Consider the following 25,019-nt stretch of genomic DNA (forward strand, 5'->3'; position numbering starts at 1 on the left):
CAATGGAGGAAGACTCGATTTGTATTAAATAATTTATAAAACTTACTCCACTAACAGATCACTTACATGGCGTCAGAAGACTTGGTTTAGCCTGCACAAGCTGTATGGAGAACATTTCTAGACATTTTTTTCCCTTTTTGAAGCCTGGACTGGCCTCCGTTTACTGCAGTTGTTTGGAAGAAAGCTTCTCCAGCAGTGAGCCTGGCGAGCTCCTGGTAAGTCGTATGAAGAAAAAACACTCATCCAATTTTGTACTGGCATGAGGATGAGTAGATAATGACCAGATTTTAATTTTTGGGTGAACTATCCCTTTAATCTTTAAGTCTGTATTATCCAAACATCCTTTCTTTGTATATCCTCTTAAATCTAACAATGTTTGTACAGCTTTTCAAATCATCCCCTACAGAAGTTACCCCACAGACTGAAATGCACATATGCTTGAATGTGGTACGTGCATATTGATCTTTAAACAAACAAAGTTTGTGGTCTACTGTCACACCCAAAAATTGATTTTAAAATACTCTTTTAATTTGTGCATTATTTATGGACATTTTTATTTGAGCATCATTTTATCAGCTACCAAATAACATAAATGTATTTTTGCTCAAATTCAGTGATAACTTATTTATATCAAATCACCTCTTAAATTGAATCATTTCATCCATAACATATTCAAGAGCTGCTTCTCCCCAGAACAAAATAAGTTTGTATAATCTGCAAATAAAACGAAATGTTAAATCTTCGATACTCTACAAATATCATTGATGTACAAGATAAACAATTTTGGACCCAATGCTGATGGGACTCCACAATAACATTCTTATACTCAGTGTTCACAATCAGCAATTTGCACGTATTGTTGTCCATTTTCTAAATAACTTCTCTACCAGTTATGGACTATCCCTCTAACCTTCTAGCTTCTTAAGTATTATTCCATGATCAATAGTGTCAAAAGCATTTTTAAGTTTCTATAAACATCCCTCACATGCATTTCCTATTATCTACAGCTTTTGTGATTTCTTTCATAGTTCTATTATTATATTTTGGGTTTTCACCATGGCAATTTCTATGGCAATACATTCCATCACCTCATCAATGACTGTTGTCATGCAGTCCACTAGTTTGTAGTTAAAGGCTCTATCCACATAAAGGGCCACACCCTCTCTTTTTTTTTTTACTAATACTATTAATTTAATTCAGCTCATATCCCTCTAAGTCAAAATCCACACCCTTCTCTGAATTTAGGCTATACCAAGTCTCTGATATTGCTATTACATTGAATTCTTTCTTGAATTGATTCAGATATTCTCTGATTTTATGAAAATTTGAATAAAGGTGTCTACTGTATAAGTGTTATGTTACCTTCCAACTTGACCTTCGTATTAAAATGTTCTTCTGTGTAATATTTAGTTGTTTTTGATACTGTTGAATATGTGATTTTCAGGATCATCAGGACATCATGTTCAAATTGATACATATTATGCTCTGTATAGTTGAAACTCCAGTCTATGTTCTTCTGTCATGTGATTTACAGCCTACAAAAAGTACAGAAATTCTTCATCTTATATAATATTAAAGGGAAAGATGCCTTGGCGGTACATTTGCCTGCTATTTTATTCAAGCATTTTAGCTTGGGCTTAGAGACAGTACCTTAGTATTCCTTCATTTCTTTGTAATGGTCCAAAGATTCCAGTAAAAAAAAAAAAAATAGAAAGATTCACTTCATCCATCATTTCACTGTTGAGCGTTCTCCTCCTCCTTGGATAGGCCGGATCCAGATCTGGTTCGTCCAGTATCTCCATGTTGATACCAGGATGTTGGTTGGGCTGAGTAGTCAATTTAGTCAAAATATGAAATGTTGACATAAAAAAAGGAACAAAAATTTGTGGATTACCTGCACTACAGTGTTAGTCCTCCAGATCTCAAGATGAACAGAGAAAGAAGGAAGGTCAAAAAAGAGAGAAGGATTGAAGACAGAGGACAGTGGGCTAGTAAAACAGAGTATATTCTGGTTGTTGCAGGAAATGTGGTTGGTCTGGGCAATGTGTGGAGATTCCCATACCTCTGCTACAAGAATGGTGGAGGTGAATAATACAAAATCGTAATTAAGGAACATAAAGTGGTATGTTTTGATCAGCAGGAGTGTATTGCAGTGGGTGCATTGGATCTCTTCTGAATTAAAGAGGGGTGAGTGTGAACCTACAGTTAATCATTTATTTAATTATTCCTTATATTGTACATGTCTGTTTTTGTACCCAGGGGCCTTTCTGGTGCCCTACGGTGTGTTAGCTGTGGTTTGTGGGATACCTCTGTTCCTGTTGGACATTGGAATTGGTCAGTACACCCAGGAGGGAGTTGTCACCTGTTGGAGAAAAATGTGTCCACTAGCACAAGGTGAGTAGATGTATGTTTTGTTTTTGACATTTTTTGCCCTTATTATGGCCCTGCTCCACTACAGCCATCGGGCATCAGGCATTGCCATCAGCCGTCAGCCATTGAAGGAATGATTCCTTTAAAAGCACTGAAAGATGCTCCACTGCTAGTGTTGCGTTCGTGTTGCGTCCGATGGCTGCGTCTAAGCTAAAAAATCACAAAGGTTCAATTCTCTATGGCTGACGCACGCATTCTCCCTCATTGAAATAAAGAGAAATAAAGTTGATATTAGTTGTTTTATGGTGTATCCATTCACAACATCATAAAATTGCTGATGTCTCTGTCATTGTGAGTCTCCTGCATGAAGATGAACTTAACCATGGCCCAGTCGTAGATGAGTTTGTCAGCTGGTGCGATCAGTCCTTCCTACAACTTAACGTGTCCAAGACAAAGGAGATGTTTACTGACTTTCCTAGGAATCCCCCATCCCCTTTGCCAACCATCATTAAAAGTGAGCCAGTGGAGGCAGAACAGCAGTACAAGTACTTGGGGACCGTCACTGATGACAAATTCACTTTTAATGCCAACACTGATTTTATCTGTAAAAAGGCAAATCAAGCCTGTTCTTCTTAAGGAAGCTGAGAAGTTTTAATGTTGATAAGTTGCTTCTTAAAATTTTTTATTCTTCTTATATCGAATAAGTTTTAACCTTTGCAATGATCTGTTGGTTTGGCAACCTCAGCATGGCGAACAAATGTAGACTGGGGAGAATTGTAAAATCTTGTCAGAAGATAATTGGTGTCAATATGAACGACTTTGGTCATCTTTATCACGTCGGAGCCACTCAGAAGGCTAAGGCTATCTTACTGGACCCCCAGCCTCCTCTGTATAAGGAGTTTCAGCTTCTTCCATCAGGGCGGAGGTTCAGCTTCCACAGAAGGGCCAAAACCAACAGATATACTAGATCCTTTATTCCATCAGCCATTGGTTTTTTAAATAAGCTTTAGCTGAGTATTTCTTTTTATTGCTGCTTACTTACTTAGACTTATTTATTTCATTTCTCTATTTATTTTGTCTCATTATGTCCTAATGGTATGATGACATTATCATTGCTGCTATGGTGCTGTTTCTTTCTTATGCCACGTGTGACTGTGATTGTATGGCTTTTATGTGACCACTATTCTGCAAAACTAATTGACCCTCGGGGACAATAAAGACTTACTTACATCACGTGCCCTGTGGAGCAGGGAGAACGTCAGCTTGGCGCAACGCTGATGGCATAACGACGCAACGCTGGTAGTGGAGCTCAAGAGTTAGATGAAAGTGAAGAGTGACAGGAAAGACTAGGAGAGAGGGGAATGACATGCGACAAAGGTCCTGGGCCAGATTCGAACCCAGGACATTACATGGCATGTGCCTTAGACCACTGAGCGACCATGACGACCGAGTAGATGTGTGTTTGACTGAAAGTTCCAATCAATAATGAGAAAAATAATAAAGACATGAAATACAACAAATGTTAGAGTAAGTAACATTTGTTTTGAAGGACCAAAGCTTTGACCATTGATCAGTGTATAACCGAATATATATTGAAAAATTGTATCTACATCTGTGATTCCTTAGGAATTGGATATGGACAGCTGGTGATCAGACTCTATGGTTTTAGCTATATTCTAATCCAAGCCTGGGCCATCTTCTACATGATATTCTCCTTCAGTTCCCAGCTCCCCTGGGCCAGCTGTGGAAACACCTGGAACACAGGTAAAGCTTAGAACGTGATGATATTATTTCTTTAGTTATATCCCATTATAATTAATCTAGAGTTATTTCTCTTGCATCTGCGATTTTCCCTGTAACATCTTGTTCATTTTGATCCCCACCAAAAAAACAGCTAATTGTATGGATCCTCACTCACAGAGTCTGGCTGCAAATCTAACTGTGTTGACCAACACCACCTCCGCTGCTACTGAGTTTTGGGAGTGAGTTTAAATCAATCCAAGCACAACCCATCACTTTTTCCAATATGTGATGAAGAAATCCCTTTCTCGGGAGATTATGTCACATGTCCCTAACTCACCTTTTATCTACCTCTTACATTTCCTCTTACCTCAGACGGCGGGCGCTGGCCATCTCTGGAGGCATTGAGGAGCTGGGCAGAGTCAGATGGGAGCTGGCTTTGTGTCTTCTGGCCAGCTGGGTGCTCTGCTACTTCAGCATCTGGAAAGGTGTCAGATCATCAGGAAAGGTCCTGTAGTAACATTTTATCTAAAAGGAATTAGGAATCTGCAACATACCATACTGTAGGGGCATCAGTGCATCAGTGACCCCCCAAATATTTCCTAATAAATATTTCCTAATATTTCCTGTTTTTATTTTTAGGTAGTGTATTTTACAGCCACTTTCCCCTATGTGATGCTCCTGGTACTACTAATCAGGGGGCTGACTCTACCTGGAGCTTGGGAAGGGATTAAGTTCTACCTGTATCCAGACTTGAACCGCCTGGCTGATCCTGAGGTAGCCTGTTTGTTACATCTATTATAGTATTTGCCTGGTAAACAAATAGCTTAAAGGATAAGGCTGGTGTTTTTTAATGCATTTCTTACCGTCAACAAATCCTATGAAAATAACAAAATCGGCAATTCATTTGTTTTGCTAACAAGTCTCATCCATGTAGCCGATGCCCAATAAAACCAAGTCTCAGTAGCCATAGAACTCCATTGTATTAAAAAAAATATTAAAAACACATCAAAGACAGTTGCTCTGGGCAGCATATTTCATGATTGCGATGCACCGCCCCAGCTTACTACTACCTCAAACAACTTAATGAGCCAACTGTAAACATGTTTTTGATCTCAGGAAAGTAGTTCCGTAGCACCGAAAATAGTCCCCATCGTAACGAAGAATTTGTTCCCATTTGAATTTGATTTGGTAATAACTACAATAGCCTGACTTTTCATGGTTACAGTTAGCGATTTTTAAAATTGAAGCCTTTTGTGATGTCTTTTGATTGATGAGCTGTATTTAAAGGTTTTTAGCTTACAATTGGAGCCAATGACTTCTGGTTTGAAGGCTACAAAGGGTACGTGGGAAGTCGGAAAGTAATGGGATTAGAGCAAACGCATTGTTGATTTTGTTATTTTCATAGGATTTGTTGACGATAAGAAATGTATTTAAAAACACCAACCAGACATGATGCTATTTTGTTAGTAACGTAACTAGCAAATACTCTAGTTAGCGCGTATATCCAAGTCAGTAAACATGCCTTACCGCTAATCCCAACAGCTCTTCCGATCCAGATTTCTTTTCAACATTTTTAGAGGTGATGGTCTTTGTCAAATAGCGCCGGGTTCCTCTGGACTTCTGTAATCAGTTCCTCAGCAAGCAATACCATCACTGCAGTGAGCTACCGAATTCTCCCACCCCTGCCTTTGTAGAACTTTATTTTGATTGGTTAAAAATGTTTTATTGTTGTCTCAACATCTAAAAAATCGCTCTGAGATGGAACCAACAATATAGTTCTAGTTGTCGTTTTGGATGTTTTTATAGTTATAGTTGTAGTGTGAACACAGACATTCTATTTACTTAGAACGATTTCAATCTTTTTATAGTTATCTTTATAGTTCTAGATGTGAATGGGCCTTTAAAATTGTACAAAGTGCCACTTATAATAGTATATCATTACAATGCAGAGGGCAGTACAGAACACAAATTTTACTAGGGTGTGAAGACGAGGCGAGACATCAATGGCCCGGTTTGCACTAGGTCAACCTAGTCTTGTTAAAGTTGGGGACCAGCACCCCTTTCTGCCACTCCAAAAGGCACTGTTCTTGAAATCCACACAATCTTGAAGAGATGTGTCAATTACAACATCCCAACAATATCCAGAGCCTTCAGCATTTCAGGTCAGATCTTGTCTACTCCTCACACCTTGCCACTGAGGAGCTTTCCAACTACCCCAGTGACCTCTACCAAGGAGATGGGCTCAGACCCTCCAGAATTGGTCAGCACTGCCTCCTGAACAGAGGACACATCTGTCAAGTTTAGGAGTTCCTCAAAGTGCTCCATCCTTCTTTCAGTGTCCCCAGGCAAGGTCGGCATTTCCCTGCCCCTGCTGGGAACAGCCTGAGCGCTTCAATTCAAATGTTTTTTTTTAACCTCTTTGAGGCCGCCCGAAAGTCATTCTCCATAGCCTCTCTAAAATGCTTCCACACTTGGATTTTCATATTTGTAACTACAGAAGCTACAGCTTTTTTGGCTTGCTGGTAACTCTCTGCTCAATCAGAACTCCTTTGTGCAAAGCCAGTCCAGAAGGACTCCTTCTTCAGCTTGTCAGCCTCCGTCACTGCCAGTGTCCACCAGTGGGCTCTTGGGTTGCCACCATGACAGACCCTGACCATCTTTTGGCCGCAGCTCCTAGCAGCCACTTCCATGACAGAGGTTTTGAACAGGGTCCATTTTGACTCCATGTCCCCAACCTTCTCGGAGATACAGGAGAAGCTTGTTTGGAGATAAAAGTTGAAATCGTTCCAGACAGAATCTTCCACCATGTATTCCCAGCACACCCCATCACTACATGGTTAGGTTTACCAGGTCTGTCTTGTAGCCTACCCTGCCATCTGATCCAACTTGAGCTGGTACCAAGGTACTTGCCTAGTTCTTGATTGTTTACAAGCATCTGAATAAGGTTCATACATCATTACCATGAATGTGCTGTGAGACTGTACAAAATCTGGGCCTTTTAACTTGTCAATTAATATTTTTTGTGACAACATACTGTAGGTCTGGATGGAGGCGGGATCCCAAATATTCTTCTCCTATAGCGTGGGTGCAGGAACTCTGATCGTTTTGGGAAGCTATAATGAGCACAACAACAACTGTTACAAGTAAGCTTGTAACAGTAAATGATTGTCTGGTTACATTGGATTATGTAAATATTTTCACATTGAATTTCATCATTATCAATTTTACTCATTCTTAACCTTTCTTCTGAATGTCAATGGTACTGATCTCACTTTGTAATCTTATAGACCATAATTGAGATGTTGATTAATCAAAATAGAACAGCACACATGAACACTGAAATGCTGATCACTTACTTTTGTTATAATCACTCTAGGGATTGCTTTTGGCTCTGTCTGCTGAACAGTGGGACCAGTTTTGTTGCTGGATTTGTAGTCTTCTCTGTACTTGGATTCATGGCTCAGAAACAGGGTGTTCCCATTGACATGGTGGCCGAGTCAGGTAGTTAAAGACCACACCATCATTGCATGTAATAAATTTAAATCCAGCTGTATTTGGTGGAATAGCAATCTCTCCTTTTTTTGTTTGTGATACACAGGTCCAGGTTTGGCCTTCATCGCATACCCTCAGGCAACAGCCATGATGCCATTGCCTCAATTCTGGACTGTCTGCTTTTTCCTCATGCTTATTCTACTGAGTGTTGACACACATGTAATGCTATTTTTTGTAGTGTATCTCGAGAAAGGGTTAAGCCATTGCCCTGACCCTTAAATTTAGTGTCTTGGCACTTGGAGATTTTTGCGTCCAGATCTACTAACATGTCGCAATTCCAGGCACAGCACAAAAGCAATTGCGGATGAAAATGGTACCGCCAGCGCAAGGTATTTACCAAAGTAGGGCACGCAAATGAGCAGAAGCGCAGATAATTAATTAGAATTGCGACTTCGCTAATATAAGGGCCAAGCACAATAGCCCATTAGCAGCAACGTAATGATGGGCAAAAGAAGCGCAAATGTCTCTCCAGTGGAGCTGGAAGTGTTGGTGGCAGAGAAACCCCCCAAAGAGCTGCAGAGTACGGTTTTAGAGAAGCCGCGCACACACCTCTCCACTGTCGTGACAGTTATTACGCTCAATTGTTTCCATCAAGGCAATGTTGCGGAGACATTGGCTCATAAGTGTCAGCAAATCCAGAGAAGAGCCTGCAACTTTTCCTTTTTGTATATTTAGGTAATAGTCTGAATATTGAGTGCACATTCTGCTACTCTGCCAATGAGGCTTAAATTGTACAAGTCAGCATACTCTTTTTTTTTTTTTCACTGAGAGCAATGCTCTCTTTTTCAGGAACGCCCTGATCACATTCACACCTGGAAGCTGATCAGTACAACCACAGTCTGATCTGTTGGCCACTGAGCAGCTCCACTGGAGCGGTTGGGGTTAAGGGCCTTGCTCAAGGGCACCTCAGTGGTGGTAATGAGGGAGGGGCAAGCGCTGCTTTTCACTTTCCCCACCCAGATTTATCCTGCCGGTCCGGGGGATTGAACCGACGACCTTCCGGTCACAAGCTCGCTTCTCTAACCTTTAGGCCACCACTGCCTAAAGTGTTTAAACACTGCGATCTAATGACTGCATGTTATGCTGTGTAGATGACTGTGTCACTTTGATCTTGGAGCCGGTTCCAGAGACAGTTTCGGCAGAGCTATCCTATGTGCAAAATGATGAGACATGCTTTTACTAGGTCTTAAATTCCATGCGCAATCGACAGATGATAACGGCCACCACCTCTTGAAAAATCCTGTCCAATTTCCATAAATCCCTCCCTTTATTTTGCGCCTCAGCCTTGGAACACCCATAAATGCATATGCAATTAGACCAAACCACAAAAAAACGGCACACAGATCAACCCAAGATTTCAGGCGCAAATGCCCTGTGCGCTGTCTTAGTAGATCAGAAAACAAGGTTTTAGCACCCGCAATGCGATTTTCACTGGCGCAAACCTTTAGTAGATCCGGGCCTTGGTCTCCTGACACTGTGCTAGCACCTGATTTGGTGCCACTGTGGTGCCACTGTCCCAGGACTAAAGTTTGGTCCTGCATAGGGCATCCATTAGTGACTGAGTAGCCGCCTAGTGATACAAGACTGTTACATGTTATTACACAGTGAAAAACTGGAAATGATTTAACCCCTACTCTGTCTTTCATTAATAATCAATGAGTGCATTACTAGTGAATACAATTTAAAGCATTTGCTCATTTCATTTTGCCTCCAGTTTGTGTCCGTGGAGTGTTTAGTCACCTCAGTGAGCGACTTGTTTCCTAAGCTGTTTCGCACACGAGGAAGGCATGAGATCTTTGTCCTCCTCATCTGTGTATCCACCTTCCTCATACAACTGTCCCTGGTCTCTGAGGTGAATATCATATTGTCAGAAATATGTGAATTCACTTTTCTCAAATAACAAAGTATTTCCCCTATTGAAATGTTTTCTCCTGCATGCTGTAGGGAGGAGTCTACATATTTCAGCTCATTGAATATCATGGCTGCAGTCGAGCTATTCTGGATTTCATGGCTATGTTTGAATGTTTGGCTGTGGCTTGGATATTTGGTAAGCAAAACCCTTTAACTTTTTACATGATGTCTTTGGATTCGCAAGGTTTTACACATTTGTTTTCAACTCTGTTTCCTGTTATGAGGTTACTCCTTCATTCTACATCCTCATCAGTGGTTTTGAAATCTTGTTCTGGAGACCCATGTTTTCCCAACAAATTCTCATGCAAGTAAAATAATTATTTGGCAACTATTTAATACTGAGGCTTTGGCAGCCCATTTAAACCCATTTAAATTTGTGAGCCACCACCCACTGGATCTTAACACAGGCTTTAAAAAATAAAGGTACTTGCTTGGTACTTACAAACATAGATCATGTGCAATTTGTTGACTTGTTTTGACTTTGTTTTGTTACCGTTAAGGTTTGCAGGACAGCAGAAGATGTGGATGTCTGTAAATTAATGGCGAAGAGTGTGGCTCTGTGTGGGATTCAATATGGTATTATCAGTATGGGACTGAATGTGGCATTTAGCCCATGGGCGAGAGGCCATCTCTTAGTCAAAGACGCCCTCTATAGAGGCCATCTCACAAAGCAACATCTCACGAAGCGACATCTCACTAAGCATTACCTGACTGACTGACTGACTGACTGACTGACTGACTAAATGCATGACCTGAATTCGCCTTGTGATGCCCTCGGCTGCGCCATGGGAAAAACACCCTTCTACCTCGCTTCTCAGCTCCTATTTCCTTTCCGAGCACTTCTCTATAATATATCATCATCTAAGGTCACAGGGTATTTTGTTGGATCTATTGTGTACACTGTGGCTCAGATCTTGGCCCTTACTATTGCCTGCTTGTAAATGTTGGAAAATTTGGAATTTCAGCTTATAGTGTTAAAGTCATTCTACAGTATGTTGTTCTGCATAAGGGTGTCAGCTAACTGCCAAAAATATGAAAATATAAAGTGCATTGCAGCTATTCAGGCCTACTGTAACTGTATTGACATAGTAGTAAGTAAGTAAGTAAGTAAGTAAAGTTTATTTATATAGCACCTTTCACAGAACAAAGTCACAAAGTGCTTCACAGGAGTAAAAAAGTTAAAATAAGACCATCAAATAGTAAGAAACAATAAAACATAAAAACAAAGGACATAAAAACACACAGAAATACAGACACAAGAGGCTAGACAAAGGCCAGTCTGAACAGATGAGTCTTCAGCTGCTTTTTGAAAGTGTCAACAGAGACCGCAGATCTTAAGTCCAGTGGAAGAGTCACTGATCTTTTCCTGCTTTACTTTTCTCAGTCATGCTGGTGATGCGTAGTTCCATCAAAAATGTCAATGGAGTTTCACAGACCAAAACAGTCTTTGGACCTTGTTTTGTCACACAACATTTTTTTGCTCAGATTGTGGCAGACATAGTAGACAATATTTTAGTCAGCGAACTACACCACTGTTCCCAGATAAACTGGAAAGAAGGAACTACAGATAATCATTGTTGAAAGAAACGCATTACAAAGGAGTGCTCAGATTACTTTTTTGTGGTAACTAGATGTGGGTAACGCAAAAGCACCCTCATGAGTTAATTTTATTAAAAAGTAACTTTGTAATATAAACGTAAAGTAACTAATTATTTTTTAAAAGTAACAGAAAAAGTGACAATCTGTTGCACCAACAGGGGTTGATCGTTTTTCTGACGTCATTGAGGAGATGACAGGGCAGCGACCATGTCTTTTCTTCCGTCTGTGCTGGAGGTATTTCTCTCCTCTGTTCTCACTGGTGAGTCAGCCAAGTTTCTGGAGCCTGATCATCTCTCTCTCCTTCATAGTATAGTCCTCTCAAATGTTGTTGTCATTTCCCGGATCAATTTCTTTCCTATAGCGAAAATGAATGGGATTTTTGGATCTCGTTTACCAATCGTTATGTTCTTAAAATAGGCTTAATAATGTAAGTAGAAATGACATATTCCAACGTAATTACATATTTTAACGCATTCACAAAGCCACAAAATGCTGGAATGCTAAACTAAGTATGGCTAGCGATTTGTTTTTTTCATTGCAGATTCAAAACCATCAGAATCTGGAACTGCAGAAATAGTCAATATTAGCGTTACACATAGTTAAAGGCGATCATTTTACACTCCTTTTCATGTTAGACTGAAAGGGGACGGGATCCAGAATCCCTCATTTGGGCCGAAAAATTATGTCACACTTGAGAGGACAATTACACTTATAGTATGTTTATTTACAGTTATTCCAACTTAAAGAATACGTAAACACACTGTTTTCAGCCAGTCTCCGCCTAGTACACAATTTTGAAAGATGTAAAAAAGTGGGGTGGGAAGCTAGAGTGAAGGAAGGTGGGTTGGGGAGGTGGGGTATTTGATAACGCATTACCCATCTCTGCTTGGGGGGTGGGGTGGGAAGGTGGGGTCTATGATAACGAATTACCCATCTCTGCTTGGGGGTGGTAACAATTTTCTAATCGCAAACTATCTGACGATGCTAAAGGTGAAATAACTGCCTTGACATCACTGATTGATATCCCTCAGGCAACAGCCATGATACCATTGCCTCAGTTCTGGACTGTGTGCTTTTCCCTGATGTTTTCCCTGATGCTTATTACATGTGTTTCAACACATTACATGTGTTGAAACACATGTAATGCAAATTTGTTGTAGTGTATCTTAAACCATTGCCCTGACACCTAAATTTAGTGTCTTGGCACCAAATTTTGGTCTCCTGACACTGTATGAGTACCAAATTTGATGCCACTGTGCTGTCACTGTCCCAGGACTAAAGTTTGCATAGGGCATCCATTAGCTAATTAAGGTGTGGCCAGACGTTTTAGCCCATCAATGATTTTCTGCTCCGAGGAATGCAAGAAAAATGTAAGTATAGGATTGATGCTATTCACTATATAAAAGACATATAATTATGTTTACAGCTCAAAAAGTGTGATTTAGTGCTAATTTGCTCTTTAAGACTGAATAAGAGATAAGAATGCAGCAGGAACATTTTCTGACTCCATGTTTAATGTATTTACAGGGGCTAAAATATTTGTCTGACAAAGGACCTCTATTTCTGAACAGACATATGTGTAAAACATTTTCCCATTTTTCATTTAAAAAACATGTTCAGTGTCTGTGGTAAACTGACACTCCCCACACCTTTTTTAGACTTCCTTTATCCTCTACTTGGTGAACTACAAACAACTCAGGATTAACCGCTCGTACATTTACCCTGACTGGGCATATGCACTTGGCTGGACCGTGGCACTCTCGTCTATAATCATGGTGCCGCTGTATGGAATTGGACAGATCTGTTTTGCAAAAGGCACCTTGAGACAGGTCAGTATCAAGCCATTTCTGTTTTTTCCAGAGGTCTACAAGAGCATTTTTTTTTGTTTTCTGCATATTAGTGACCTCTTATGGTGATAGTGCTGGTGAGCAGCCTGCAGAGTGAGTGCGCAATCCACCTTAAAGACCCCATGAAATGGCATCTTTGTGTCCTTGATTTGATGTATTTCCTTTTGAAACAGGGGGCGGGACATAACACAGTGAGGGATCATTCAGACATCTAAACCAATGGAATATCAGTCAGGGAGAGAAAGGCAGTTTCATTTGATGGGAGGGGCGGAGGGGCCAGATTGTTCAAAAATCTCTTTTATTGGTTTATTGGTCATTTATATTTGCACCTGGTGCTGCATGAGGTCACCATTAAATATACTCTGTTTTCCAGGAAGTAAACGTAATGGTAGTTCATTTCATGGGGACTTTAAGAGCAAGCTGAAAACAGAAGCAGAGGTATTTCCACATTAAGAGGCAAACAGAGGAAAGAGGAAAAGGCCACAGCATTCTGAGAGCTGGGATTTGAACCTTAGGCTGGCATGGTCAATGATAAAACCAGTCACTGTGTGTGTGTGTGTGTGTGTGTGTGTGTGTGTGTGTGTCATTCTAGCTTACCTGCACTAGCTTCCTGTTAATTTTTGAATTGATTTTAAGATCTCACTATTTTGAGTTAACAAGGCCTTACCCCAGGTTATCTCTGACCTTCTGACTCCTTATGAGCCTGTACGTAGCTGATTACGTAGGAGATTAGTAGTAGTAGTGTCATCCAAAGTGAAAGCCAACATAATTTATAAATAAGGAGCTCCTAATCACTAAAAGTAGTAGGAGATCAAACCCACTCACCAAGTTTTTTCCTCCACCAGCGTTTGTCCGTCCTCTGTCGCCCTGTAAATGATCCAGCCTGGCTGAGGAGGAAAACAGAAGAAGAGGCGGGCGTGGAAATGACATCTCTGCAGTAGTCATACAGTGGCAGCTTGGAGTAACATTCATTTGTTTTAAATTATGCAAACCTAGTGTCAGTCAGTGGCTTAATAGCTCTGTCACTGTAGAATGAAAAACATCTCTAATTCCATGTGTTGACTTGGTGGGGGGGCTACCCTTTGTTTATATTCAAATTAAGGGCTGGTTGTTTTAAGAAAGGGAGACTTTGGAAGTGGAAGTTATTGTGTATAATAAATTGTGAAATGAAAAGTGAAGACTTACAGCAAAGACTGCTGCTGTAGAGTGGTAGCTATAGTCTTACAGAGAATCACCTCATCTCCAACGTACCACTCAAGCATTAGTTGTTTAGAAAAATTACAAATGTAATACATGATTTATTAACAACTTAAGCTAAAGCATAGTCAGGCTTTCTAGTGACAGAGAACTCCAGTTGACTACTATGTACAAAAATAAAAAATGCAAAGAAAAAGAAAATCTGTGTTCATTGAATCACTATATTTGATCAACTATAGTGGAGAGACTATATGAAATCCAATGAAAATCTGATTCTGCTTGTATAATCCTTCAGAGGGACAGGATCCCCTAATTTTCCATACAGTGCACTGATGTGCAATTGATTTTCAAGAGTTTCTGACAATGCAGAAATGTGCTGCTACGTGTTATTAATAAAGAAGTAAGTCAATTGATCTAGCGCTGGAGCCATTTCCACCTCTGCTTGGAGCTGCAGTTAGTATGCAATGACCGCAAAGCAGTGATGGCCCTCTCTGGCCCGGCCCGTCTGCCCCTGTCGAAAGTCTCCGGCCGCCAGCCCCACCACAGCGAAGAGGATAACAAATGTCGCCTCTGCTGTTGTGCCCTCCACCTTTAAAGCAGCCATGATTAAACCTCTGCTCCAAAAAAACTTAACCTTGATCCTACAGACCAATAAGACCTAATCTCCCCTTTCTCTCTAAAGAATAGTAGTTATCCAAGTAACTGACTATCTCTCCTGCAGTAGTCTTTGAACCGTCTCAATGTGGCTTCAGGTCTCTCCATAACACTGAGACCGCAGTCACAAAGGTGGTAAATGACCTACTCCTTGCCTCAGATTCTGACTCTCCCTCTGTTCTAATCCTACTTGATTTGAGCGCAGCATTCGATATAATAATAATAATAATAATAATAATAATAATAATAATAATAATAATAAACTTTATTTATATAGCACAATTCATGCATAAAATGCAACACAAAGTGCTTAACATAAAAGCAGATAATCATAACATTTATGATAAAATAATAAAAACAAGGGAAAAAAAATATATATATATAGTCGATCACAATATACTCCTTAACCACCTAGCGAACCATGTTGGCATCTGTGGCCTCTCACTTTCATGATAGAACGCATAGTGTTTCACACAACAACATAATCTCTGAATGCTCTAAAGTTAACTTCAGCATACCACAAGGTTCAGTGCTAGGCACTTTGCTTTTTTCTATTTACATGCTGCCTCTTGGCGAAATCTGTAGCCATGATGTTAAATGTCATTGTTATGCGGACAATACCCAAATCTACCTACCCATTAAGGCCAATGACCGTTCACAACTCGCAAATTTAGAAGTGTGCCTATCTGCTGTCAAAATTAGATGTCATCTAACTTCCTACGACTCAATGCCAACAAAACTGCGTGTACGTGGCTGAATATGTCTGAGTATGTGTCATGCTTGCACAGTTGTGTGTGTATATGTGGCTGTCTGTCTGTCTTTCCTCTTTCTCAGACACCGGTGCAGTGTTTCTACCTGGCAGTGGATGCAGGTGCTGCCCTAGCTCCTACCGTCGTTAGTACTGCCAAAGTCCTATCTATCTGATGTTGTTTCTACCTGGCTGTGAATCGCAAGCGCTACTGTTTCTGTGGACATTAGTGCTGACCGTGGCCCATCTCTCTGCCACTTTTGCCTCTCTCTGCCTCATCTGTTTTCTTATGTCATTGTCCATTTTACTGTTTGTCCCGGCACCTATTGCACATTCTACTGTCCCAGTGGGGGATCCCTCTTTGACTTGGCCTGCCCTAGGTTTCTTCCATTTTATTTCCTAATGAGGTTTTCTTCTTCTCTTTTCCTTGTATGCTTCAAGGGTCTAAGGTTGGTGGTGCTGGGTAGGTTAGGCTATATAAAATAGATAGGTTTGCTATGTCTTGCTAAAATTTGCTATTGTGTGTCTTGTGCTTTGTTCTGCTTCCTTGTGTTTGTCTTACATCATTCTGTTCTATGGTTGATTGTTGATCAGTTAGATCTAGTTAGGCCTTTGTCCTTTGAGACGTGCTTATGATAAAGGGCTATACAAATAACTGAACTTGAACTTGAATTCTGACTGGAGGCAATCACAGTTTGAATAATTCTGGCTGTGTACAGAATGTACTAAAATTTGTAACATTTCCATGAGAAAATCAATAGCTTGCAGTATTCTGGAGTTATAAAAGAGATGCAAAACAACATGTTAAACAGAGGCAAGAAATGTTAGACCAATTAATTTGAATGAAAGCAGGCATACAAATGTTGTGTAGGATTGTGGGAAGGTGAGCGTCAAAACATTCCAACCCTAAATGCAAGAAGGAAGCGCCAAAACAGGACTTTGAGTTCTAGTCTACTACTACTTTATCCAAATTGGCACGTGTCCGTATAATTGAAAGTTCATGTTCTGCCTGTCCTACCACAGAGCATTGAGGAAAAAACAATTATTGCCATTTCCAGTCATCCAATCTTGTATGATGTCTCTTCAAGATGATTGGATATCATAAAAGATAGAATCAGTAACAACTTTCAACAAATTAAATAAGATTGAGGTTGGCCTACATTCATACCCATGATTATCTTTTTCATTTAAAAAAAACAAAACAGAAAAACAACATGTACTGTATGTATTTATAAGCTAAGTAGCATTCCGAAAGCAGCAGCCTAATCAATAATTTACTTAGGAATAGGCCGTACACATTTCTCTACACTCATTTCCACAGCCATGAAGTGTCCAAAATCAAGTTGTGAGTTGTTTTAAGAAACTTTTGGGGTTAAATACTTAATAAAAAGATAGAAGGTACATCACACTTTTGCCAGCTGGTCTAAGCGTTCATTAGTGTGTCTGTCTGGTGTGTCGGGGGCTTAAGAAGGAAAGACACGGACGGTGAAAAGCAAAAAAGGGGTAAGATATTGACATGCCACAGTAACCCATTTTAATATTGCAGTAAGCCAAGCAACTTAACCGAGTTTCTCATGAACCCGGTTACATACATTTACATACATCAACCCAAAACCAGGTTATCTGTGTTACCAGGTTAAGAACGAAATTCTCTGTGCATGTTAAAGTAGGCAGCGTGGCCCTCCGGGTCTAGCAAGACTGAAACCCAAGGGTATTTGATGCAATGACTGGATGACAGTAGTCAAATTAGTCAAATTAGCAAACTTTATCATAACAAGAGCAGTAAGTATTACATTGCAGTATTCTGGAATCATAACAGAGTGGATTACCTGCACTACAGTGTTAGCCCTCCAGATCTCAAGATGAACAGAGAAAGAAGAAAGGCCAAAAAGGAGAGAAGGATTGAAGACAGAGGACAGTGGGCTAGTAAAACAGAGTATATTCTGGTTGTTGCAGGAAATGTGGTTGGCCTGGGCAATGTGTGGAGATTCCCATACCTCTGCTACAAGAATGGTGGAGGTGAATAATAACAATTCAGAATTTGGAGGTAGAGAGGTGCATCCTTGTTTTGGGTGTACTGAAATTGGGAAATGTCTGTTGATGAGAGGTGAGAGAAAAGTCAGCACTAATTTCTCATTATCATGGTCATATATGTCTGTTTTTTATACCTAGGGGCCTTTCTGGTGCCATATTGCCTGTTAGTTGTGTTTCTGGGGATACCTCTGTTCCTGCTGGAGAGTGTGATTGGTCAGTACACCCAGGAGGGAATGGTCACCTGTTGGAGGAAAATTTGTCCACTGGCACAAGGTGAGTGTGTGAATGTATGCAGTCAACAGGAGAAAAAATTGCCCAAATCACACTATGTACACAATTAAGACATTATTATTAAGTTTTCTCTCTGAATATAACAGTTGTTCTGACTGTGTGGCTCAAAGCAAAAATGTAATTACCTCCACAGGTTTGAACATTTTATATCTAAACACATATTGTTTTATAAACTATGTTTTTTATCTGTATTTTAGGAATTGGATATGGACATGTGATGATTAGACTCTATGACTTCAGCTTTATTGTTATCCAAGCCTGGGCTCTCCTCTACCTGGTGTTCTCCTTCAGATCCCAGCTCCCCTGGGCCAGCTGTGGGAACACCTGGAATACAGGTAAGGCTGAGACTGTGGAGTTTACTATTAATTTGTGAGGCTTGTAAAGAGATTCAATGTCTAACTCATTGAACGAGACACTTTACCCCCAATGGCTCCAATGGAATTGCTCAGTGACCAACAGTAGATGACTGTGGTTGTAGTTGGCAATGTGTGTGTGTAATGAGTATAATGTGTGTGTGAGAGCGTGTAGCAGTGTGTTGCTCGGTGAACTTTTTTTGTTTTGTTGTGTTTTTTGCCTTCTTCCCTATTTTCTCCCAATTTTGTCATTTGCCAATTCCCTGTGTGCTCTACGTTATAAAATTACATAACTTATCTTATCAGGAAACTTTAAAAGAATCTTCTGCTAGCTGTCAAGCTTCCACCTGCAATTGAAAATATAGAGAAATGTGAATAGAAAAAATCTGAAAATGCAACTTTACTGAAAAATAGCTTCAACAGGTGCAGCTGCATGAAAACACACAGAGAAAAACAGCAATAACAGTGTGAAAAAAAAAAGGAAATTAATTCTATCTCACAGAAATGTATATTGACATGGTTAATTTCTGTGCTATATTTGAGTGGGAACCAATAATTTCTGATCGATTTTGTGCTTAGATAATGTCAGCTTGTTTGCTAGCTAACCATAGTATCTGGTCAGCTAACCATCACTGTTGTTTATTGTCTGATTTGCACAGAAGCTAGCACATCAAGATTAAGCTAGGTAACAGGTTAACTGAGTCAATTTGGAAATAAATCTACCTCATCAGACTTTTCATTTTTACTTAGGCCTATATTACTGAATTGACCTATATCCACACCACAACAATCTTTTTTGAGAATCTCTCTTTTTCTTAACCGGTTGTTATATATTTAGCCATTATTTGCACACAGCTCTATAGTGGCACCAGTTGTGGTTGCTGGGAGATTTCTGATGCATTGTATTACAGTTATTCCTTATGGCATCTTTGTTAATTTGTTCCCAAAATCAGCTAACTGTGTGGGTCTTCAGACTTCTCATTCACCAAATATCACTGCAAATCGGACCATGTTGACCAACACCACCTCTGCTGCAACTGAGTTCTGGGAGTGAGTCTTAATTCCTATTCTCATAAGCCAGGATGAACTCTAATTTAATATATCACTGCATCACTTAATCATGCATTAAAGATTATTATTCTGTGTTACCCCAGTAAAAATGTTTAATACTAGAACAAGAGCTAAGAGTATAATAAATGTACCATAAAAATATATTTCAGTCTTCAGTAAACTGAGTGATACTTGACATCACTTTAGGACACCATTCAGGAGTTTGTGTCACATTATGCGCATAAATTTCCCCTTACCTCAGACGGCGGGTGCTGGCCATCTCTGGAGGCATTGAGGAGCTGGGCAGTATCAGATGGGAGCTGGCCTTGTGTCTTCTGGCCTGCTGGGTGCTCTGCTACTTCAGTATCTGGAAAGGTGTCAGATCCTCAGGAAAGGTCCTGTGGTAACATTTTATCTAGGATAGACTAGTGGTCCATACCAGCCTACACATTTTCATCAATTTCCCTCTCACCATTAAGCATTAATGCATTAACAATTTTATATAATTTGTTATTAATTATCTGCATTAATTTAAGCGTCACTGCAAACATTTCCTTGTCTTGTTAGGTAGTGTACTTCACAGCCACTTTCCCCTATGTGATGCTCCTGATACTACTAGTCAGGGGGTTGACTCTACCTGGAGCTTGGGAAGGGATTCAGTTCTATCTGTATCCAGACTTGAACCGCCTGGCTGATTATGAGGTAGGCTGTTTATGTTACCTCAGTTGTAGAATAAGCATAGAATCAAAATCAACATAAGACTTATATTTCTGGTAATTTTTTGTTGTCTGTCTGCCCTTCCCACCTCCTCAACAAACTGCAATAAGTACAAACTTCTGGCCATCACCAACACAAGGCTCCGCTCCTTGGGAGACAGAGCCTTTTTCTCTGCTGTCAATCACATCTGGAACAAGCTACCTCCCCCAGTCAGAGCATCGGACAATGTTGATTCTTTTAAAACACTTCTCAAGACTCACCTTTTCAGGGCCAACGCCAGCCCATGCGATTTCTAGTGTTAAAAGAAAAAATGCACCAAAATACTGGTATTAAAATGGTTAAAAAGCATATGCAATGGGTTTTACATGGCGCATTTAGGCACGTAGGTACAAAAAAATAGACTTGAAGCAGCATGAAGCATCCCCAGAAAGATGATGTTCAAACTCCTTGACTGCAGCACTGATTAAAATGAGAGCGTTTCTGTTCCGAGAGACTAAAAAACGACAAAAAAACACGTCTGAGTTGTGTCAGGTGTAGACATGCCAGTTATTTCACTTTCATAAGAAATACTACCAACTCAGTATTTATGATGCCTTTTGTGACATTGCAGGTCTGGATAGAGGCTGGATCTCAAATATTCTTCTCCTATAGCTTGACCATAGGAACTCTGATTGTTCTGTGCAGCTATAATGAGCGCAACAACAACTGTTACAAGTAAGCAAGTCAGGTATCACAGTTATTTTTATGAAAATATTTTGCTCTTAGAAGTTAGTCTGGTTACTATAGACCCTGTTTGTATAAAAAGTTAAAATGTTAAAACTAAAAGGAAATATATATCTAAAGAAATACTGTATACCATTCACTAAATAAAAATACAATAAAATAAATTAACACTTCCTTTACCACTGAGAATTTCCTTTTTTGACAAGGGCTTTTATCACTCTTACCTTGACCTCTAGGGATTGCTTTTGGCTCTGTCTGCTGAACAGTGGGACCAGTTTTGTTTCTGGATTTGTAGTCTTCTCTGTACTTGGATTCATGGCTCAGAAACAGGGTGTTCCCATTGACATGGTGGCTGAGTCAGGTATATTCTAAGGTTTTAAAATGTCCCACAAATGAATGTAATCATTTTAAATCCATATACAGTTAATTACATGGCTGAACTCTTTCCCCTCTCTCCTCGTTCCTTCTATACTTCACAGGTCCAGGTTTGGCCTTCATCGCATACCCTCAGGCAACAGCCATGATGCCATTGCCTCAGTTCTGGACTGTCTGCTTTTTCCTCATGCTTCTTCTACTGAGTGTTGACACACATGTAAGGTTGTTTGTTGTATTACCCATTGATTATTAGTCAGTGAATTGCAGGCACATGAAAATTAAATTTGCCCATTTCACTTTGCCTCCAGTTTGTGACAGTGGAGTGTTTCATCACCACAGTGAGCGACTTGTTTCCTAAGCTGTTTCGCACACCAGGAAGGCATGAGATCTTAGTCCTCCTCATCTGTTTATCCACCTTCCTCCTACAACTGACCTTGGTCTCTGAGGTGAACAATATATTGTCCTGAAAGCACATTGAAAAAAACTGTTGTCACAAGATTTTCCTAATTTAAACATTCTCTCTTCCTGTATTCTCCAGGGAGGAATTTACATATTCCAGCTTATCGATTATTATGGCTGTACAAGAGTTTGCCAGAATTTCATGGCTGTGTTTGAATGTCTGACTGTGGGCTGGATATTTGGTAAGCAAATAAAGTCATTTTTCATTATGCATTTTCTGATCTGGCAATTTGTATATAACTGTGCTTCAGGTGTTTTTTCAGTCATGAGTTATGAGGTTATTCCTTTACTTCAATATTGCCCCAATTCAAATGTTGGGATGAAGAGAAATCATCATCATACTATAAAGCAAGGAATCTCTGTCTGTGAGTGAGTGTGTGTGTCCTTCACATATCTCGAGAACCGTTCGTCCGATCTACTTCACACTTGACGGGTGTATTGCTGAGGACCCAAGGACGTGCAGTGTCAGATGGGACACGCGACACGTTCAATATTACTAAACTTTGAATAAACAAGCGGACAGCGCTCTGTGCAGCAGTGGGGCGGGGCGAACAGCTGCAAGCAGCAATACCGGAGGCCAAGCAATCGGCCCGTTCCGAACAGGCATGTTTTGAACGGGCACTGCACTAGTGCTCCTAATTTGAGAGGGTTTGCTATATAAAAACAAATTTCGCATCGCCTTGGTCACACTGGTTGCATCAACTGAATCTGACCAAATGTTTTAATCAGATTGCCTGTCCTACTGTCTTGATCACATTTGGGGTCCCAGTATTTTGAGGTATGAATCAAATAACTTCATATCATGTGAAATTTGACTAATGGACAATCTGAATTATCATCAGGGGTTGACCGGTTTTCCAACATTATTGAGGACATGATGGGACAGCGACCATCTGTTTTCTTCAGACTGTGCTGGAGATACTTTGTTCCACTGTTGTCACTGGTGAGTCAGCCAAGTTTCTAGAGACTGAACTGCATCATACAAAACTGATTTTCTTGTCCCTCACCAGTGGCTACCAATGACTTTACATAACCCTGTTAACTTGAGCTGTCTCATCAGTAATTTTGATTTAACACGAATTTACCTTGTAGTTCCCAACGTCTACACTGTGCCATAGAATGCATTGCTTGTTTGGAAGGGCTTCACTTTTTGTCTGTGAATCGTACATATTCACCTTTCAGCCTCCGCTTACCTCAACTTGTGACTTGAACAGATGTGTCACAACTGTGTCTAACTTACAGTAGCACTCCAAGCTGCTTCTGCCTTAACAAAGCAAATAAAAATGATTTAGAAGAAAGCCTTTTGAGTCAGCAAACTTTCCTCTGCAATCTAATCAAACAAGCGATGCAACTTGAGGGAATGGTAGTCTAAATAAAACACCATAACACAATGCACACACAAAAAACACAATTTCAGCTACAGTTTCAAAATGGAAACCAACAGAAAATATTAGGTGTTTTAAAATGGGGCCCTTCTCTGAACAAGGAAGTGTAAGCCTACGTGACAGTTTATTTCATTTAAGAATACAGAACATGATGAAATAAGTATAAAACCTTAACACTTTATAGGTATTGTCATTTCATGCCCCATAGTCCTACACTAATTAAAGCAGATAATAATTTTTTTTAACTTCACAGATTTCCTTTGTCCTGTACCTGGTGGATTACAAACAACTCAGGATTAACAACTGGTACGTTTACCCTGACTGGGCATATGCAGTGGGCTGGACCATGACAGTCTCTTCTGTTATCATGGTGCCTCTGTGGGGGATCGGACAGTTGTGTTTGAGCACAGGCACCTTCAGACAGGTCAGTGTTCAAAGACGCTCCCATCTGCATACCTCAGCTTTTTCTTCTTCTCTGGAGGCCTCAAAGAGCTTTTTATAGGTTTTCAGCAGATTAATGTTCTCCTCTTGTAATCTATGATCACTAGTGGTTGCCCTGCAAGGTGGGTAGTGAGCATTTCACCTTAAAGGCATACACCAAGTTTTAGGGGGATTGGCCCGCTGGTGAACTTACACTTTAAAGAGTAACTAAAACCCAAACCCAAATCGGTGATTCGTATGAGCCTGTGACCAGGGTATTATTTTAAATATTATTTTTTGACATTTTCACCTTTATTGGACAGATGAAAATGGAGAGAGACAGGAAGAATGGGGGAAAGAGGGGGGGATGGCATGTGACATACGTCCTGGACCAGATTCAGACCCAGGAGATTGCATTTACATGGTACGCGCCTTACACCGCTAAGGCACCAGGACTCCTCAGTGGAGCAATTTTTTCGTCAAAGAACAAGCGAGTACACAGCCTATAGCATTAGCATTAACATTTTGGCACCATGCAGCCAGTAGTAGAAGAAAATGCAAAGTCCACAAAAACCACTGCGTCAATAAAAAATAAAAACCAACAAACCTTAATTAATCGACAGAAAGTCCTGCCGCCAGTTTCCAGGAGTAAAAAAGAAGTGTGGGACGTGGGATATCATGATTTAAAATTAAACAAATTTAGTGGTACAAATTGAGTGTTCAGCTGCCAATATGCAATGCAAATATTATTTCACAGTTCAATAAAATTGCCCCCCAAAAACACCAAATGCCTCTAAAATCAGTGGGCAAAATATGCCCTCTGAAAGATAAACATTAATTTCTTATCCTGATAGACACCAAAATCATTTCTGTGTCCCCAGTAGATTGTTCCCTCTGGTGCTCCACCCACCACATGCACTTCCTATGGAAACAGAGAAAGTTTCTGGTGCATTATATTTTCACCATTTAGCTTTAGAGCTGCAACAAGTTCTCGTTTTATCACTTTTGATGTGATGCTAGTCACCTACTATCTCAGTCAACATAATATGTGCTAAAGTGTTAGCATGGAGCACTGCAACCAATGATTTCCTGGGGACAAGGATGACTTTGGTGTGTATGTTCTCATCACTTTACATGTAAGTTAACCTATGGGCCAATCTCCCAAAAACTTGGTGTATTCCTTCAAGAGTGTGAAAGAAGCAGAGTGTAGAGGATTGCTCCAGCACTCTGCCAAATGGGATTTGAACCCATGCAGTCATATTTACTGGTATGGGAAGTCAGACATGCTGGACCACTCAGCCAAACCCTGTGTGTGATCTATGGGTGATGGGTCTCCTGCCCGTTTAGCTATGGGCCCCCAAAGTGTCCCTTTCAGATTTAGCAAAAACCTGAAGTGAAATCCATCATATATTTATAGATAGATAAGGACCTTGTAATTACTATGGTGTTGTGGAATCATACTCACTCAATATATTATTTCCTGGATCAGCGTTTGTCGATCCTTTGTCAACCTGTTGAAGATCCAGCCTGGCAGAGGAGACAAACGGAAGAAGCTGAGACAAATTTGGAATTGAGGACGTCTCTATCATAG

The 25,019-nt window shown here is 40.2% G+C and overlaps 2 protein-coding genes across 2 annotated transcripts; both read left to right on the forward strand.

Annotated features, from left to right (window-relative positions):
- The first annotated feature begins 1,927 nt into the window (after positions 1-1,927).
- Positions 1,928-13,963, forward strand: LOC139918627 (sodium- and chloride-dependent betaine transporter-like). Its single transcript, XM_071908046.2, has 14 exons — positions 1,928-2,084; positions 2,260-2,394; positions 3,997-4,134; positions 4,265-4,352; positions 4,486-4,618; positions 4,753-4,887; positions 7,153-7,256; positions 7,490-7,614; positions 7,712-7,824; positions 9,380-9,517; positions 9,610-9,712; positions 11,334-11,434; positions 12,834-13,004; positions 13,868-13,963. Exons 1-14 carry the CDS (start codon positions 1,928-1,930, stop codon positions 13,961-13,963), a joined length of 1,737 nt encoding a protein of 578 aa, XP_071764147.2.
- A 3,520-nt stretch (positions 13,964-17,483) lies between these two features.
- LOC139918626 (sodium- and chloride-dependent GABA transporter 3-like) lies at positions 17,484-25,019 on the forward strand. Its single transcript, XM_078287885.1, has 14 exons — positions 17,484-17,640; positions 17,794-17,928; positions 18,144-18,281; positions 19,253-19,349; positions 19,612-19,744; positions 19,917-20,051; positions 20,677-20,780; positions 21,026-21,150; positions 21,269-21,381; positions 21,473-21,610; positions 21,703-21,805; positions 22,466-22,566; positions 23,262-23,432; positions 24,918-25,019. Exons 1-14 carry the CDS (start codon positions 17,484-17,486, stop codon positions 25,017-25,019), a joined length of 1,752 nt encoding a protein of 583 aa, XP_078144011.1.

Source organism: Centroberyx gerrardi, chromosome 13 (genome assembly GCF_048128805.1).
Source record: "Centroberyx gerrardi isolate f3 chromosome 13, fCenGer3.hap1.cur.20231027, whole genome shotgun sequence".
In the NCBI taxonomy this organism is placed as follows: Eukaryota; Metazoa; Chordata; class Actinopteri; order Beryciformes; family Berycidae; genus Centroberyx; species Centroberyx gerrardi.